Genomic DNA, 17,037 nt, shown 5'->3' with positions numbered 1-17,037 from the left:
GACTGCACACGAGACACAGCATTTTTAAGGCACTCCGAGATCGCACAGCAGGTAGGTGGCTGAGCCAGGCTTCCAACTCAGGCAGCCTGGATCCAGAACATGTTTTTGTTGCTCAGTTGCTAAGTCCTTCCCTACACTTTGCGACACCTTGAACTTGAGTCCACCAGGCTCCGCTGTCCATGGGATTTCCCAGGCAAGTAGGTTGGGATTTCCCAGGCAAGTAGGTTGCCATTTCCTCCTCCAGGGGAATCTTCCCAACCCAGGAACTGAATCCAAGTCTCCTGCATTGGCAGGCATGTGCTAAACCTCAACCAGATACTGTTTTCCCTATGCAAATACAGGCTCTGAGGAAACAATGTTTAATAAGGTAGTATCTCCCCTTAAGGAGTTCATAGAAATTCATGATGTCTTATAGCAAGTGCAGTGAGTAAAGTGCAGACAGAAACTTAAGAGATCCCTGCAGGACTTGAAACTCATTTTTATCCTTGAGATTTTTCATGGTTTGTATGATTAAGCAGAATATAATTTTCTGAATATAAAACTGCCATTAGATTGGACACTATGAACCAATATTTGACCACTTTTGATCTACAACAAGGGAAATTCCAAAAGATAGCACTGAAGAGAGGAGCAGAAATAGAAAAGCTCATTTCTTCAATTGTGTTTTGATAATTAATAGGTCATCTCTCTGTGAGAAAAAGTTGAGGTTCACCATTCACATAATGACCTAGTTATTTGTCATGTATTTACAGACCCCTGGTTAAAAATTAAGCACTAGCTCCTTAACCATATTTAAATATTACAAACAACAATATGAAGAGAGAGTATTGTTTCTTTCTATTTTGAAGATGAGAAAACTGAAGCCAAGAAGGTTTAGATTAACGTGCAAATAAGAGGTAAAGCCAGATTTCAGACCAAGGTTTGCAAAATTCCAAAATTTGTGGTCCCCTGCCACTCTGTAGCTGCAGGTCATAGGTGAGGATGTTCACTTTCACATGTTATAACTCATATTTATAGCTGGCACCCACCCACCTAACATTAGATGTGTTTACTGCCTCCAGATGACATGAAACACGGTAGATGTCATCATTAACACTCTGAGTACTTAAGCCATATTAATTCATTCAATCAGCTTACAAACGAGACATCTTTTATACTTTTGTTACCCAAAATATTTTATGAAAATGAGTCAATCTGCTAGTCTCTGAAAAAAAGTTTTTACCTGTTTCTTTGTTCATCAGAGAAAATTCTGACTGCTATTTTAAAAATGAAGTAAGTTCTTAATCCATCAAAGTAATCCAATACCACCCGATTCAAGATCAGAACAGATATTAAAAATGCCTCAAAGAAGAACTCACCAATTTAGAGTTACTGAAGGGACAGGCAATTCTGAATTAATAAAAATCTTAATTAAAGTATAAGTTATAAGAAAGTATATCTTATTACCTTTTGATATCTGATGGATGAATGAATCAAACTGGAGTGTGGAAAGTATAAGATTATAAAATATGAACTGGGCAAAGACAGAACCATGGGGAGATCTCATTGGACCTATTTTGATGACCAGATGAAGGCTATTGAATATAGTTTTACATGTATTTATGGACTTCCCTGGTGGCTCAGTCAAGAGTCTGCCTGCAGTGCAGGAGACCCCGGTTCAATCCCTGGGTCAGGAAGATCATCTGGAGAAGGAAATGGCAACCCACTCCAGTATCCTTGCCTGGACAATTCCATGGACTAGAAGCCTGGCAGGCTATGGAGTCTCAAAGAGTCAGACAGGACTGAGCAACTTCACTTTCACTTTATGTATATTTATAGGTCAAGGTGCTGTTATACTTTGAGGGAAAAAGTAGTTTGTGGAAGCCAGTAAAGATTTCCTTTACCCTTACAATCTTTTTATACTGTATTCTATATATAGATGCATGTATAAATGCCCAATCAGTAAGTCATGTCTGACTCTGTGACCCCATGGACTAGAGCTCACCTGGGCTCCTCTGTCCTTGGGATTTCCCAAGCAAAAACACTGGAGTGGGTTGCATTTCCTTCTCCAGGGGATCTCCCTGACCCAGGGACTGAACCTCTATATCCTGCACTGCAGGCAGATTCTTTACTACTAAGCCACTTGGGAAACCTGTATGTATATATGCATATACACTGTACTACATAGAGACATAAAAACCAATTTACTGATATCAACTTTCTTAAGCTATTATTTCAACACAGACAGGTATGAAGAGTTGGAAGACAATGATAATAAACCCATGACTGGAAATTTGCAATCCTCCATCTGAGGATGAGAGGCAAGAGGGAGAGAATATCGATACGTCTACAAAAAGAATATAGAGACTGCTTTCAATTATAGCAAGTAGTAATGGTCCTACGATACACATACATACTAAGGCAAAGCAATATATATATATAGTATTATATATAATCTGTGCCATATATATGAAATCTCACAAAGATAATAAGCTCCCCAGATTTCATCTAAATAAACACAAAATTTGAATTGTTAGGGATGGAATTCATAAAGTCTTTTTATAGTGTCAAGCTTAAAAAAAACAACTAAAAAGGGACAACTGAGTATGGTTTTCCTATTTGAAACAGCCACACTTTGTTCCATCACATTTATGACTCTTCTCATACCAATGTCACGGAAAACAAAATTCTTATTGGCATTCATTTTTGGTTTGGTCATTTAGACCTACCTCCAATATCTTTCAAGAAGAAAAAGTCATCTTCTGCTACAAAATAGGAAGACTAGCCAACAAACAATAATGAATAATCTTGAAGGGAACAAAGAAACACAGGGGAAAATATGATGTATCTATTGCTCATAACACATTATTCCAAATCTTAAGGGGCTTTAAACAACAAACCTGTATTATCTCACATGCTTGTGGGTCAGGAACCTGGAAGCAGTTTATCTGGGTGGTTCTGGCCCAGGGTGTCTCATAAGGCCGCAGTCAAGGTATCAGCCTGGGGACACTACCTCCTGGATAGGACTAGGGAGACAAGACCTACCCCTAGGACAGGAAGGAAGTGGGGAGGTCGTGCAGAGACTGAAAACAAAGCCAATAATTGTAACAGTGCACTGTCATAAATGTTATGTGGACATGGTCTCTCTCAAAATAGCTTACTGGACAAAGTTAAAGCCTTTTCTATGTTAACTTTTCTATGTTAACTAAACGCTTTTCCGTGGCTGTAATTTCTCCAGTTTATGGTGCAACAGAAAATCTAACATGGATTTCTCCTTCACAATTTTACCAAGAGAAGAGTCGTTCTTACCAGAGATCTTCAGGAACCGCAGCATACATTTTTCCTTTGCTTATTAAGTCAAGGACTTTCCTTATGAACGGTCCTTCTGCTCGGTGTCCTTTCAGCTGACAGAATGTGACTCAGTTAGCTTCAGAAGCAAAGGAAAGCGTCCTTCTCTGACAGACGAACGGAGAGACACCAGCTCACGCACTGGAGCACGTGCTCTTCAGGGCCGAAGGCTGTGGTGGGGGCTGCTTTATATACGCCAAAGCAAGGAGGGGGCGGGGTTCTCTCCGCACGTGCCTGCGTGCGTGCCAAAGCAAGGAGGGGGCGGGGTTCTCTCTGCACGTGCCTGCGTGCGTGCGCCTAATGGATTCCGAGGGCCGAGTGCAGCTTCTCGGCCTGCTGCCTCCATCTTGGATTGACGTGTCATGCGCGGTTCTTCCCGTGCAGCCCACCAGCCGTTTTGCTATAGGAACTTCCGTCTGATGTGCCCGGGTGGGGGCGGGGCATTGTGAGTCACGTGCCTGCTCTCTGAGGCGGGCGCGGGGAGGAACCTCTGTGTGTGATTGGTCCGTCGTAACCAGGTGACCGAAGGACGCATTCCGGTTGGCAAGGGCCAGCCAGGCGAGCGGCTTTCAGTCTGGAGGCGGCGGCGGAAGGAGGAGGAGCTCCGACCGCGCTCTCTCCCGGCAGTGGCTGTGCGTCTCAGCGCTTGTCGGGTCCCCACCCCTTTTAAATAAGCCCGGCTGGTCGCAGCCTTCACTGACTAGCTGACTCCGGGGAGGCGGCGGCGGCGAGACAGCGGGGGTGCGGCCGGGCCGGAGCCCTGCTCCGGCCCCGGCGGCGTGGCGGACAGGAGAGAGGCAGGCGAGGCCGCGTCTACCTGTGCGGCGCAGCCCCGGCATAGCCCGGGTCTGCCGGTGCCCGCCGCTCCATTGTTGGGGGAGGGGGCGGTCTCTGAGCTTGGCGGAGTCCGGGGCCGAGCGGAGGCGCCCCATGGGGAACACGTTGAGCTGTTGCGTGTGCCTCAGTGCCAACCGGCGCGTGGGGCCTGCGCCAGACTCCGAGTCTGAGGTCTACGAGGCGGCGGCCGGAGACCCGGTGGCCGTAGCACCGGCGCCGGCTGCCGTGGAACCCACCGAGTTGGATTTCCGAGCGGGTGAAGGCCACCACCTGCAGCACATCAGCGACTGGGAGATGCCCGAAGGTAAGGAAGCGGCCGGCGCGCCTCGCCCCTCGCGGGGCCGGCCCCGTCTGCTCTCGGGCTTACCTCTGGCCTCCGCCGACCCCCAGGTCCCCCGGGAGGAAGCCGCCGCCTAGGGCTCCTTCCTGCCTGGAGTTGGCTCTCTCGGGGCTGGGCACCAAGGACGGAGGCTGGCCCTGCCTGGCGTCCCCACCCCTTATTCTTTCTCCGTCGCGTCCGGCCAGTCTTTCTCCCTCTTCTCTACCCGAACGCCCAATTCTTCCTCATTCCCTTTTCGCAACCCGACCCAAGACCCTCAAGTCTGTGGCTCCTGTTCGTGATTCTATTTAACATCTTGTGGGACTTTGTAAAGACTTTCTGATGTATTCTCTCTTTTCTCAATGAAAACTTAAATACTCCCAACTTCGGCGATATCCATCCCATCTTCCAATCCTTACCTATTCAGGTGGTACCTAAGAGAAGGAACGAGGTAAGGATCTAGATACACTTCCACTCGTTAGGATAGTTGATACTCGGGACAATTAAGACAGATTTTAGGGTTTGTTATTTAAAATCAAAACTGCTATCGACAGAGTTAGTGTGGCGTTAAGTAATATTCTGTCTAGAGTTGTCCTGATTGAAGCGACCTTATTCTAACTATAATTTGAAAACGATAAGAAAAAGGTTAGAGGGGGTCTTAAAATAACTGAACGGTGTGAAACGTTACTGCAACGGCTGCAGGGAATAGTTTTGTTGTTGTTGTTGTTGTTTTTACCCAAAGACGATCCCACGGAGCTCAGATTAAGATTCCCACTTTGACACAAAAATGTCTTCAGCTCCCCAGCTTTAACCAACTTCACTTGCATGTTGCCTCTTCTAAGGGAGGATTGGGGGTGGTTCCTGAGACTGTTGGTCAAAAGTTTCAAAGGAGAAAAGAGAAATTCAGACTGTAATTTGTAATGCAAAGATTTGGCAGTTGAGATGGCAGATCCTGCAGGAAAGTTGTCTCCATGGCTACCTCTCCTTCCAACCCCCTCCTGCCCGTGGAATCCTAGTCAACTTTTATAACGTTCAGGGAAAATTCTGAAGACGAAGTGGCTGGGGGTGGGGGTGGGTTGTCACGGAGAAGAGGAGAGAGAGGAGAGGAAATGTTTGATTTTTTTTTTCCTCTAGAATTTTGAGACTGGACGGCTCTAGGTTCTAAAAAAAAAAGATTCTGGATAACACTGTGGCTCATTAATCAAGACTGTGTTCTTTAAAGTAGAAAACATTGTGCCGTGAAGATGTTAAAGCCCCACTGGCCCACTTGTTTCATTTAAATGCCAGAGAGTATTTCTTTATTTCATAGAGGATATGTCTTATAGCTCTTCTATTTAAATTTTATTTGGGTTTATTTAATTTCTTTCAAAGTTAGAATAGGTAAGCCTGTGAACTCACCCATATGATGGACATGGCTTTGTAAGTGGAAAGTACTCCCTTTTCAGAATACTCAGATACTGTGAAAGCACAAATTAATGTAAATTAATTGTAGCTTTAAAAACAAAGCTTGTGCATACCTGTGAAAACTGCTCAGCTTGTTGCTATAAGGTAAGCCTCTAAGTGATTTTAAAAAACAGTAGTAGGCTAGTGTAGGGAGACCAAAATTGGACTTCTGTATGATTCTTTTACGATTTACAACATATTTTCGGGTGTATTTCACCTGACCCTTCCATCTATAAATAAGGCCTGTGAATATTCTCCCTGTGATGCCAATGAAGAAGCCAAGACTTAGAGCTCTGAAATAACTGTGTAACATAGCTACTGAACAGAAGAGACAGACTTGAGAATGGTAGATACACCAAATTCAGTTGTTGGGTGCTTAAAAAAAAGTTTGGAATGCACTTTTTATTTTATAATTTATCCATAAGATAGGCCTAACTCAACTTCAGTTTGGTTATTTCCATTTGAGTTTATTGTTCACAACTCAGAAGCAACACATACCTCTGCATTCTGTGTCTGTACATTTCTTACAATGGATAGGAATAAAAGAAGTCGTGAAATAGCCTCAATTTACCAGTCAGGTAAACATGTTGGTATATTTTAAAGAGTTTGTTCTGCTGACTCAAATTGAAGCCGAGAATGCCCTGGACAGAGGGACATTAGGAGAAACCGGTAAGGGGGCAGGTAAGGTACGAAGCATTTAGTGAGGGGGAGTGCTGAGCTGGGAACTAGAAAAAGAGGGTTCATGAGCACAGAATTTACCTTTTTATGTTTGACATGATTGTGAAAATTTTACTTAAATTTGTCTCTCTTTTTTGGCATTCAATAAAGTGATGAGAGAAACCTCAATTTCAGCATTTGCCTATTATTAAGTTTCCATAGATACGAGGTCAGAACACGAATGTAAAGTGCAAGCACATTGGAAGTTTGCTCTTAATGTTTTTATTTCAGACAATTTTATATCAGTTTCCCTGGAAACTGAGAAATACCTGCATTGATATAAAACATTTTGGCTTTTCTGCAATGAAGAATTATTTGGTTACTTAGACAAAACCAAACATAAATGATGCTGTGTGTTTTTCTTCAGAAACCTTTGAGAAGAACATGATTTCTTCAAGCTGTTTCAGTTAACTCCTACGAACCTAGTATAAATATCAGATAGACTCAAAAGAATTTTGTGGCTATCTTGCCTTTAACAGTGTATCTAATGTAACTGATGTTACTGTCAATAATAGAAAATAAGATGCTAAGGTCCTATTATCTGATTTTATTATTATGCATCAGCTTTTCAAACAGCCTTTATATTCTCCTCTTAGGAACTTTGCTCATTCTCTGGTGCAAGCTGCTCTCTCAAGTGATTCCTTCCTTCCATCCTCCAAGGAGCGGGTAGGGAAGGAATTGACAACGTAATGGGGGAAAACCTCTGAGCAACAGGTTTTTCCTCCTTTCAGTAGCTATTATAAACACTTTTTTTTTTTTTTTTTACTTTTTTGATACCAGTAAACATTTGGGGTAAAAGATTTGCAAAATACTAAAAAGTCATTCACTCATACTCAGAATATCCAGAATTTTCATTAATATTTTGGTGTTGGTTCTTCCTGAACCTTTTGTATACGAATAAACAGAATGTTGTGTTTATTGTATGAGATCGTTCTTTGTGTGCCACATTGTAACTTTCTCTTGTAAAGTGAAGACGGGAAGCTCCTGGAACCGTGCTGACACCTGAAGCGTGCCCCAGGATGTATTTCCACGCAGCTGCATGTAGCTGTGCAGTCTGCTTTTTACCACCTGTTTAATGGTTGGAGCATCATTCATTTACCCACCCTTTATGGTTGTCTTTTATAATCTCATTATATTGCTTTAATCTGGGCACAGACATAAAAAGTGATGTATCGTACTTCCCTGCAGAATTCTGGTCTTGTGGCTTTGTCTTTCGACTTAATTAAATTCATAGGGTGAGTCATTTTGTAGTTAAGGTATTTTAACATTAAATGTTCTGTCCCCAAATTAAAGTTACCATTGATTTGTCACTGAACAGTAGATTTCCTCTCTTAGGTTTTTGTGGGTCTTGGTAACCTGTCGGTGTCTTTGAGTCTGAGTAACTAAACTACCGCTCGAAGAGATCTGAAATTAATGCTGGTCTTGGGTGACAGACCCATCAAAGGACAGCATTAGAAGAAATCTTAGATGATGAAGGAAAATTGGGGGAAGCATAAATGATTTGGGGTACACTGAAATGGATGATTATTGGGCACGATTTAGGGGCAGGACAAACAGAGGTTATACTGACAAAACCCAAACCCTAACTCTGGTCTTTACTTCCTAGAGGTCCCTGGGGCCTGTTGACACAGGAATAATGTCAAGTAGCGAAACACTGAGAAGAAAGAAAAGGATGGTCATGGACTGGGGAGGGGGCAGTGTTACTGGGGGTGGTCTCCTTAAGTGACAGTGAGCATCCTAGGAGTGAAGGGGAGCCCTGTGAGGTCCTCAGAAGGAAATATGCTCGGTGTAGGCAGAGGACAGAAAGAGGGTGGCTGCAGCTGAGTGAAAGAATGCCAGGAGGAATATCAGGGGGTTAAGGCCTTGTGTCTAGTAGACCTTGACAAGAAAAAATACGGATTTTAGTCTAATTGTAATGGGAAACCATTGAAAGGTTATATGCAAGGGAATGGTGATAATTCTTAAAGAAGGGGAAGGAGACGTGGGGAGAGGGGAGGGAGATCAGACGAGCTACTCGCTACTCTCACGTGGGCAGGGGTAGAATGAAGCAGGGAGACAAGCTAGGAGGCTGGTGTAGTCACTCAGCTGAGAGCCAACAGTGGTTTGAACAAAAAAGCAACATTAAGAAGGGCCTAAAATAGGCTGACTTGAAGAAACTGAGTGAATCTAAAAGTAGGCTAACAACAATATGAATGGGATAAGTCACAGAAAAAGAAATGCGGATGGCTTTTAAGCGTATCCTCACACATAAGAGAAATGAAAATACAACTACTGTAGCTTGTGTTGGGAGAAAATTCAGAAACTCGGCACTGCATTCTTTGGTGATACTGAGGAAAGTTACATTCATATATTGCTGGTAAAAATGGGAGATTGGTCAACCCTTGAAGGGGAAGTTGGCACAGTCTCACTTAATCCAGAGATCCTACTAAAGGAATTTATTCTGAAGGTATAGGCTGCATATGTTGCATTATCTTCAGTAGCAAAATACTGGAAATAATTCAGATGTCCAGTAAGGGACTGGTAAACTAGCACATCCAGACACTGAAGAATTAGGGAGCTGTGAAGGAGCTCTCTCCACTGTTAATGACTTCATCTGCAGGGGATGTTAACCTGAAAAAAAATGGGGAGAAAATATACACCAATCTCCATGACAGAAGCAGGAGAAATGATATGTATTTGCTTATTAAAGAAGAAAAAGGAAGAACACTAGGAGAAATGCTTGCCCTTGGGTACTCTTATCCTCTTTCCTTTAGTGGGTGGCCTGACTCAATGACATGAGTTTGCACAAACAGAATCGTGTAGGACTGGGAAGCCTGGCGTGCTGCAGTCCATGGAGTTGCAAAGTCAGACACAACTTAGTGACTGAACAACAACAAAGCACTATCTACTTAAGATGTTATTTGGCTGAGGGTGATAAGTGGACATCAGTTTTCCTATGAAATGCTAAATGTTCACTTTTGGCTTTTGAGTTAATTTGTGAAAGCTGTGATGTGTCATTTATTATGCTTTATATAGTATATCCCCTCATGGATTGCAGCCTTGTCATGGTGAAGGGGCTTGTGTAACTCTGTGAAGCTATAGTGTATGGATTGCTCTTGAATTTCATTTGATTCTTATCGTGTTCTGAGTTAGGCAGTGTAGGGATTCTTCTCTGAGGTATAGAATTGTCCAAGGTTTTACTCATTTTTAAAACCTTGATAGATCAGGACTGTAAATTCCATGTACATGACATATAGGGATAAAATTTATTGATGTCATTTTGTGCTCTGCTTTGAAATACTACCTTTTTTCTCGCCCCTTTTAGAAAAATTGTTTATTTTTAGGGTATTAAAGCAATAAAACTTGAAGAGTTAAAACAGTAACATTGTATGATGTGAAATGAAATCACCATAGCTTGCAACCCAGAAAGGTTCCTAAAAGTCCAAGAAGCCCGAGCTAAGTACTCCTTAGAAATACATAAATCCAGGTATACTTACCTGTCTATCATCTATTGGTCATCATCATTACAGCATTTGATTGAGGATTAAGGTAAGGCAGGACTGAGAACCAAGTTAGAGGCAAGTTGAGAAGCAGTTTGGAAGCCAGGTTGGTCAGAAACTGGGGAAGCAGGTCAGTTGAGGGGGTTGCAGGAGCATGCTGTGTGCCCTCCGGTGAGACAGCCCAGGTCAGCATCTGCTGGCAAGAACCGCTTGGCTAGGGTGTGAAGTGTGGACTCAGATGAAATCACCGGATGACTGTAAGACATGAAATGTAATATTAGCCATAAAACTAATATACTGTACTACTAGGGGTGATAGGGCAGTTCAGTAAATGGAGTAAACCTTTAAGTAAACTGGAGCCCAGAAGTTGGCCCAGAAAATGCTGACAGTCCTGTTTAATTGCAATATATTAAGTGAAAAAGAACTAAAGAGCCTCTTGATGAAGGTGAAAGTGAAAGAGGAGAGTGAAAAAGTTGGCTTAAAGCTCAACATTGAGAAAACCAAGATCATTGCATACAGTCCCATCACTTCATGGCAAATAGATGTGGAAACAGTGGCTGACTTTATTTTTCTGGGCTCCAAAATCACTGTGGATGGTGATTGCAGCCATGAAATTAAAAGACGCTTGCTCCTTAGAAGAAAAGTTATGACCAACCTAGACAGCATACTAAAAAGCAGAGACAAAAGGTCCATCTAGTCAAGGCCATGGTTTTTCAGTGGTCATGTATGGATGTGAGAGTTGGACTATACAGAAAGCTGAGCGCCAAAGAATTGATGCTTTTGAACTGTGGTGTTGGAGAAGACTCCTGAGAGTCCCTTGAACTGCAAGGAGATCCAACCAGTCCATCCTAAAGGAGATGAGTCCTGGATGTTCATTGGAAGGACTGATGTTGAAGGTGAAACTCCAATACTCTGGCCACCTGATGCAGAGAGCTGACTCATTTGAAAAGACCCTGATGCTGGGAAAGATTGAGGGCAGGCAGAGAAGGGGACGACAGCGGATGAGATGGTTGGATGGAATCACCGGCACAATGGACATGGGTTTGGGTGGACTCCGGGAGTTGGTGATGGACAGGGAGGCCTGGCGTGCTGCGATTCATGGGGTCGCAAAGAGTCGGACTCCACTGAACTGAACTGAACTGAAGTCAGTATGTTGGCATTAGTCTCCTCCTGTCAGATGATTTCTTAGTCACTACCCTCTCTCTGATATTTTGACAGGGGAAAATCATTTATTGACAGTTTGACAGCATAATTTTAACACTTTTAGGCTTCAGTAATGCATCTTGTTTGTCCTAAGTGGCCTTTATTTTCATATTTTTAACATCTGCAATTGAGATGGATCTCACGATTGATAGAATGTTAGGTTGGAGGAAAAGTAATGTTCAGTGACCTGGTATTTTACAGGTTTCCTCCTGGGAGTGTTTATATTAAGACCCCAACTTAAATTTTTTTAGCCATCCTTTTTCCACATAAGTCTATCATGCTGTCAAATAAGTTGCAATTTAAATTGGTAATATAAAAGTGATGGGTCTTAAAATATAACTTTAATGATAACCCCTAATCATAAGCTCAAGAATATTTCTCCTGGGTTAAAACATTCTTAAAGATTGCTAGAGAAGTAATTTTAGGAAGAATTCACATATAAAATGCACAGTAATTTCTCAAAATACCTCTAACATTACTGTGTGTGCTTGTGGGAGAGGGGATGAGGGGAAGTGTGGGTGGTAATGCTTTGCTTCAGAGTTGACAGTCTTACCTTTGTGACAGTGAAGAGTACGGTAGGTTTTTTTCATCGTCTCCTTAGACTCTTGGCAAAACAGTTAATGGAGTGTGCAGAAATATTGTGTGTATGTATGAGTTTACTGTCTAATGGCTTACCTGTCAAGTCTGTTATAAAATAGTGATGTAGTTTTCACTGGCAAAAAGTGCAAGTTGTATAGAAAATTGTTATATAGGCTGTAAACAGAAGATTAATATTTTCTGAAAACCTCATGCAAATTGACAGCAGTAAGGCCCTGGTATGTTTAGTATGTATGAATGATAGGCAGCTCACCAAAGTGGAAATGATGCTGATAATTATGGGAAAGTAGTAAAAACTGTGTAATCGAAAGAAATACAGATTAGATCTACAGTGCTGTTCCTTATTTATATTAGTAGAACTTCCCCCCCGCCTCTCAACTGTACAGAGCAGGGGTCGGAACTAAAACTGTCATGATTGGTAGTATTATACATTAATGTGGCCCCACCTTCTTCAGGAAGCAGTTTAGCACTGTACCTTGAGCCATGAAAATGATCTAACCTTTTGGCTTAGACATCCCACTTTTGAAGATCTTTGCTAAGGAGATAAAACCATTATTTATTTAAAAAGCTGTATAACTATAGATGAAAAGTTTCCTCATCAAAGAATAGAATGTTGTAAGTACCTAAACCCCAGCAATAGGGGATTGGCTAAGTCCAGCACAGGAATAACGCTTGATGGACTGTTGTGTATTCATTAAACAGTAAATATGCAACAGTGAGATGTAGAAGGGTTGTTAGTAACAAGAAGACATAAATTATACACTAATTAGAGCTTTTTCTAATGTATAAGGAAAACAACTAAAAGTAAGGGTTGTAAGTCTGTGGGTTAATTTTTAAATAGGGTCATTTTGGCTCATGCAAATTTTTGTTCATGACATTTGTTAAAGGAATGAGCAAGTGACTTTTACCTTTCCCCACCTTCATTGTGATCATCAGTACTGCTGGTTAACCAGGTCTCTTTCAGTTGCAAGTTTGAGAAAATGTCTCAGAATAGCTTAAATTAAAAAATATATATATTGACTTTTATATAACTGGAGTTGAATGAGTAAATTAAGCAGTACTTGACCCAGGAGTTCAATGACCTCACAGCCTATCTCAGTTCTGCTGTCCTCTATTGATCTCTCCTGAAAAGCCTTTCCCCTCATGATGGCAAGAGGAGTGTCCAGCAGCCCCAGACTAGCTAAGGGTCCTAGGGCACCCCTCTGCCTTCTTCTGCTTCTTGGAAAGTTCCAGGAAAGCTGTGATCTGTCAGTCAGTTCTGGGGCATGTGCCCACCCTTGAAACCTCTAGGGTAGGGTAGGGGGAGTGCCAGCTCTTTTCTGATCACTTGGGCAAGTTTACTTTTTTCCTGCATGTTGTCATTTCTTTTATCCCAGCCTTCTTGATTTCTATATATAGATCCGTAGTAGCACATCATAGCATACCTGTAACACACCCTGGTTTGGCAGGGGGGTGTGTGTGTGTGTGTGTGTGTGTGTGTGTGTGTGTGTGTTTGGCAGGGGTGTGTGTGTGTGTGTATGTTAAAGCTTGCTTCTCTTTGATCCTGACACTTATTTTCCCTGGACTTCCATTGACTCTTGTTAAATTTTACCATTCCATAAACCCTGATGAAAAATATGGCTACTTTGCAAGCATTTCTGCTTATTTTTTAGATTCCAGTGTAGTCTGTTTACTTTCTGGTACAAGTAAGTAGTCATGAATCCTTTCAGAAGCCTTAGGTCGAAAGTCTGTGCCTGTCAACTTTGTGTATAACTGAAATAATTTATTTTCCCAGTGTCCCACTTTTCAAATCTGTAGGGGGGAAAAAACTTTAAAATAATTTTATGGGTCTTTTACATAAAACTGTTGAGTAGAATATTTTCTCCAAAAACAGCTTAATAAACTCCAAATGCAGTGAAGGAATTTTCACGAAGAACAAAGCAGTCGGTTTAGCTATGTAAATTTCTAGTGCTGGCAGTAACAATTAAATTCCCATTAAACCAGGAAGTCCCAAATTACTGTTCATGCAAAATTCTTTCTTTGGGGAAGAAAAGGCTTCTAGGTAGATAACATTTGTTAAATGCTGGGTCAGACAGAATTCACTATGGGACTGGTTAGTTTTTATTTATTTTTTCATTTATTTTTATTAGTTGGAGGGTAATTACTTTACAATATTGTAGTAGTTTTTGCCATACGGGATGGGGAACACATGGTTAGTTTTTAATATATCAATGTGTATATTCTTTTGATTCTCAGCGATAATGTGTAAATCACGTTGACCACCAAAGTCCCCTTTAAAAATAGGCCAATTATTATGTGGTTTGGGAAATGCTGCCTTAACTGTTGCTCTTTAAAAATCTTGGTCCAGTTTCTTAAAAGATTGTTTAATTGGTTTGAGGTGGACTTCACTAAGTAACTGCCCATAGGGCTTTTACGTTTGTTTTAAACAACAACCTTACTGTCCAGCATGGCAGCCTGTGCTTGCTTGATATTTCTGCCTAAATAGAAGACTGTCCCACCTTGGTGCAAGGTGAACTGCCAGCAGACCCACCTTTTTTATGTAGGTATGGGCAAAATTTTTTTCAAGCAGCCCTTTGATGTGCTCCAGGAAATACTGTTACTGAAGCCCTCTATTAATCATGCAGCATGAAAGGAAGAAGTGAGAGTTTAGCTTTGGAAATAGAGGGCAAAGTTAAAACTCACTATCCTGGAAGTGTTCCTATGGATCAGAACATTGAACTCTTATGTAATCCTCTTAAATCTGCCATGATGAATAGCCCCTAGATAAACGGCAGCCAACTAAATGAGTTGGTTTGTTGAGTGTAGTTGGAATTAGCCATTAGATTGTCTGAAGAACGTTTGCCAAAAGCAGCTCATTTGGTTATAGCATATTTGATTGATCTGGTATCTGATAGTAAGTGACTACAGCATAACTTGCTTCTTGAGACTTCTTGAAATGTGCTAGTAATATCAGCTTAAAGAGAGGTGACTGAATTTTTAATCAATATGTAGGAGGGGAATCACATACATGATTTGCCTAAAAGTGGCATAGATTAAGTGCAAGTTAAAAAAAAAAAAAGCCTAAGACATAGCCCTGGTTTTATTCCACATATATGGAGAATTTCTACAATTTTTCTGTTTCCCAATAGAATTTTTGTATTGTTGCCTTTACTACAGTTTCCTTCTTGTCATTACTAAACGCTCTTCTTAAGACTATTAAACTTGATTAAAATCAGCGTGTAGCTGTTTTAAAAGTCATGTCTTTTTCTACTCAACTAAATTGTCACACCTTTTTCTTTTTCCTGTGCAGACTTAGCTTTGGAATCAAACCCTTTTGACCACCCAAGGGCAAGCACAATTTTCCGGAGCAAATCTGAAACGGACGGTAAGACAGTGTTTTCCCCCCCTGAGAAAAAGATTGAAAACTGTTTTTGTTTTGTGTATTATAGGAAGATACAGAAAAGCACTTAGAATGGTTTAATTTTTTTTTTTTCATATGTGATAATATTTTAATATGTGATGTTTTATTTTAATATGTGATGATACATTTTTCATTTAGGTGTCACTGTTTTAATGAGGAAAAACACCCAGACCATCTGTTTATACACTTTGCTATTTCTTTATCAGCAGTCAGCTTGCCACATGATTTAGTTGTGGTCTGTTTTTCCATGCTACTTTGTCCTTTTCCTTTCGCTCCAAGAGCACATGAGGTAAAGATGAATGACACGGTTTAGGTCACAGTTAGGTCTTCATAATCAGTTGTTATGTATGGGAGTCGAGGCTTGTGATTTCGGCACCATTTTGCACAGTGCTCAACCGGGTGAACCTCTCTCACATCCAGATTCATGTGAATTTTTAAGTTCTTTTAAAAGTTCTTATAAGAACTTTTAGCTCTTCAAAGTTCTTTCATCCTGATGTAGTGCTGGGTCAGGGTAATCAGACCAATGTGCCTGCCATATGGGATTTTCCAGAAGGTTATCCTCAGTGTGGGAAACCTTGTGTAAATTTCCAGTGTCCTGCTTGTTTTAAGATGAGAATCAGAAGTTTTTGCACTCCTGCTTGTTTTGCCTGCTTGTCTTCCTTAATATATGTTAAATCCTAGTTTATTTGCTAAAAAGCCATATATGATCAGGTTTTTCGGTTGTTTATGAGAGCAGGAATACCAGAAGTGAACGTTCTATAATATTTGAAGTAATGCAGCACAGTAAAAAATAGAGGGTTCTTTTCCTCTTTTATTTTCATTAGATTACTGGTTTTTATCAAAGGGTCTGTCTCAGGAACAGCCAGACGGAAGAGGGCCAGGCATGGGGGCAGGGCCCAGAGTGTACCACATGTTCTCCAACCTGGGAGCTCCTGGGGTTTCTAGTTTGCATTTTCTTAAAGTGTGTGTACTTTGCCTTGAGGCAATTATTTTTAGTTAGGATTACTGTATTTCTCAGTCTTTTCCAGACTCCTGAGCTGCTCACACTGTAGAGAGACGGTGGAGAGAGTAAAAGAAACACTCTCCCATGCCCCTGTCTCTCCTCAGTCTAAAGGAATTCGTGCTTGTGATGCCATGGGAAAGTGTATGGCCTAAGACCCTCTTTGAGCTTATATTCTTCTGGCCTTTGTTGGAGCAAAACAGTTCTATGTGCTGTCGATGTATGTTCAGTGAGGTCAGCACGTATGTTAAAATTTATAGATTACTTTTCAGTGTGTAAAGAACCTGTATTTTTTAAGTTGGGTGACCAATAAGTGGTTCGGGATGCTTCCAGAGACACGGGTGCTTGACCAGAAACTGGAACTTGGAGTTGTCATCTGTTAATCCTGGTGACTAAAGTACATGTAGAACTAGAAAATACTACATACTGTGCAGCTGGTATCAGCTAAATATCTCACCTGGCCTAATTTGCTTTGTCCTTTTCTTTTGTAAATGGAGAGTCTTTGATTTGTACCTAATACAGAGTATCTGTTAGTATTAGTCAAATAGTAAAACTAAGTTTTTAAATATTATTTATAGGATTCATTTTGCTGGGTGGTTTAAATTATATATTTTGTTGGAAGTTATTTTAAAAAACAGAATGAAATTTTAACTCATTGTGTATATTGGTAATCCATCAGATAATTAGTGACTTATTTGTCTATGGTAGTTTTATC

The 17,037-nt window shown here is 41.1% G+C and overlaps 2 protein-coding genes across 3 annotated transcripts in view; one reads left to right on the top strand and one right to left on the bottom strand.

Moving 5' to 3' along the window:
* Positions 1-3,603, bottom strand: part of LOC122696613 (cyclin-Y-like protein 1) — a 103,479-nt gene extending 99,876 nt beyond the window's left edge. The window contains exon 1 of one of the 2 annotated variants that reach the window (XM_043906847.1): positions 3,289-3,603. Coding sequence is in view for 1 of the 2 variants with exons in the window: in XM_043906849.1 (XP_043762784.1) it covers positions 3,289-3,313 (25 nt within the window). In the remaining variant the exon portion in view is untranslated. The remainder of the gene's footprint in view (positions 1-3,288) is intronic. The other variant, XM_043906849.1, reaches the window with a different exon arrangement.
* Positions 3,604-3,906: 303 nt separating this feature from the next.
* LOC122696612 (cyclin-Y-like protein 1) overlaps positions 3,907-17,037 on the top strand; it is a 37,679-nt gene continuing 24,548 nt past the window's right edge. Inside the window, exons 1-2 of the mRNA XM_043906845.1 lie at positions 3,907-4,468; positions 15,212-15,286. Of these exons, the coding sequence (XP_043762780.1) occupies positions 4,258-4,468; positions 15,212-15,286 (286 nt within the window). The 5' untranslated portion in view covers positions 3,907-4,257. The remainder of the gene's footprint in view (positions 4,469-15,211; positions 15,287-17,037) is intronic.

The sequence above is a fragment of the Cervus elaphus genome, chromosome 6 (genome assembly GCF_910594005.1).
Source record: "Cervus elaphus chromosome 6, mCerEla1.1, whole genome shotgun sequence".
In the NCBI taxonomy this organism is placed as follows: domain Eukaryota; kingdom Metazoa; phylum Chordata; class Mammalia; order Artiodactyla; family Cervidae; genus Cervus; species Cervus elaphus.
Note: the sequence above shows the minus strand (reverse complement) of the source record. Positions and strands in the feature narration are given on the sequence as shown.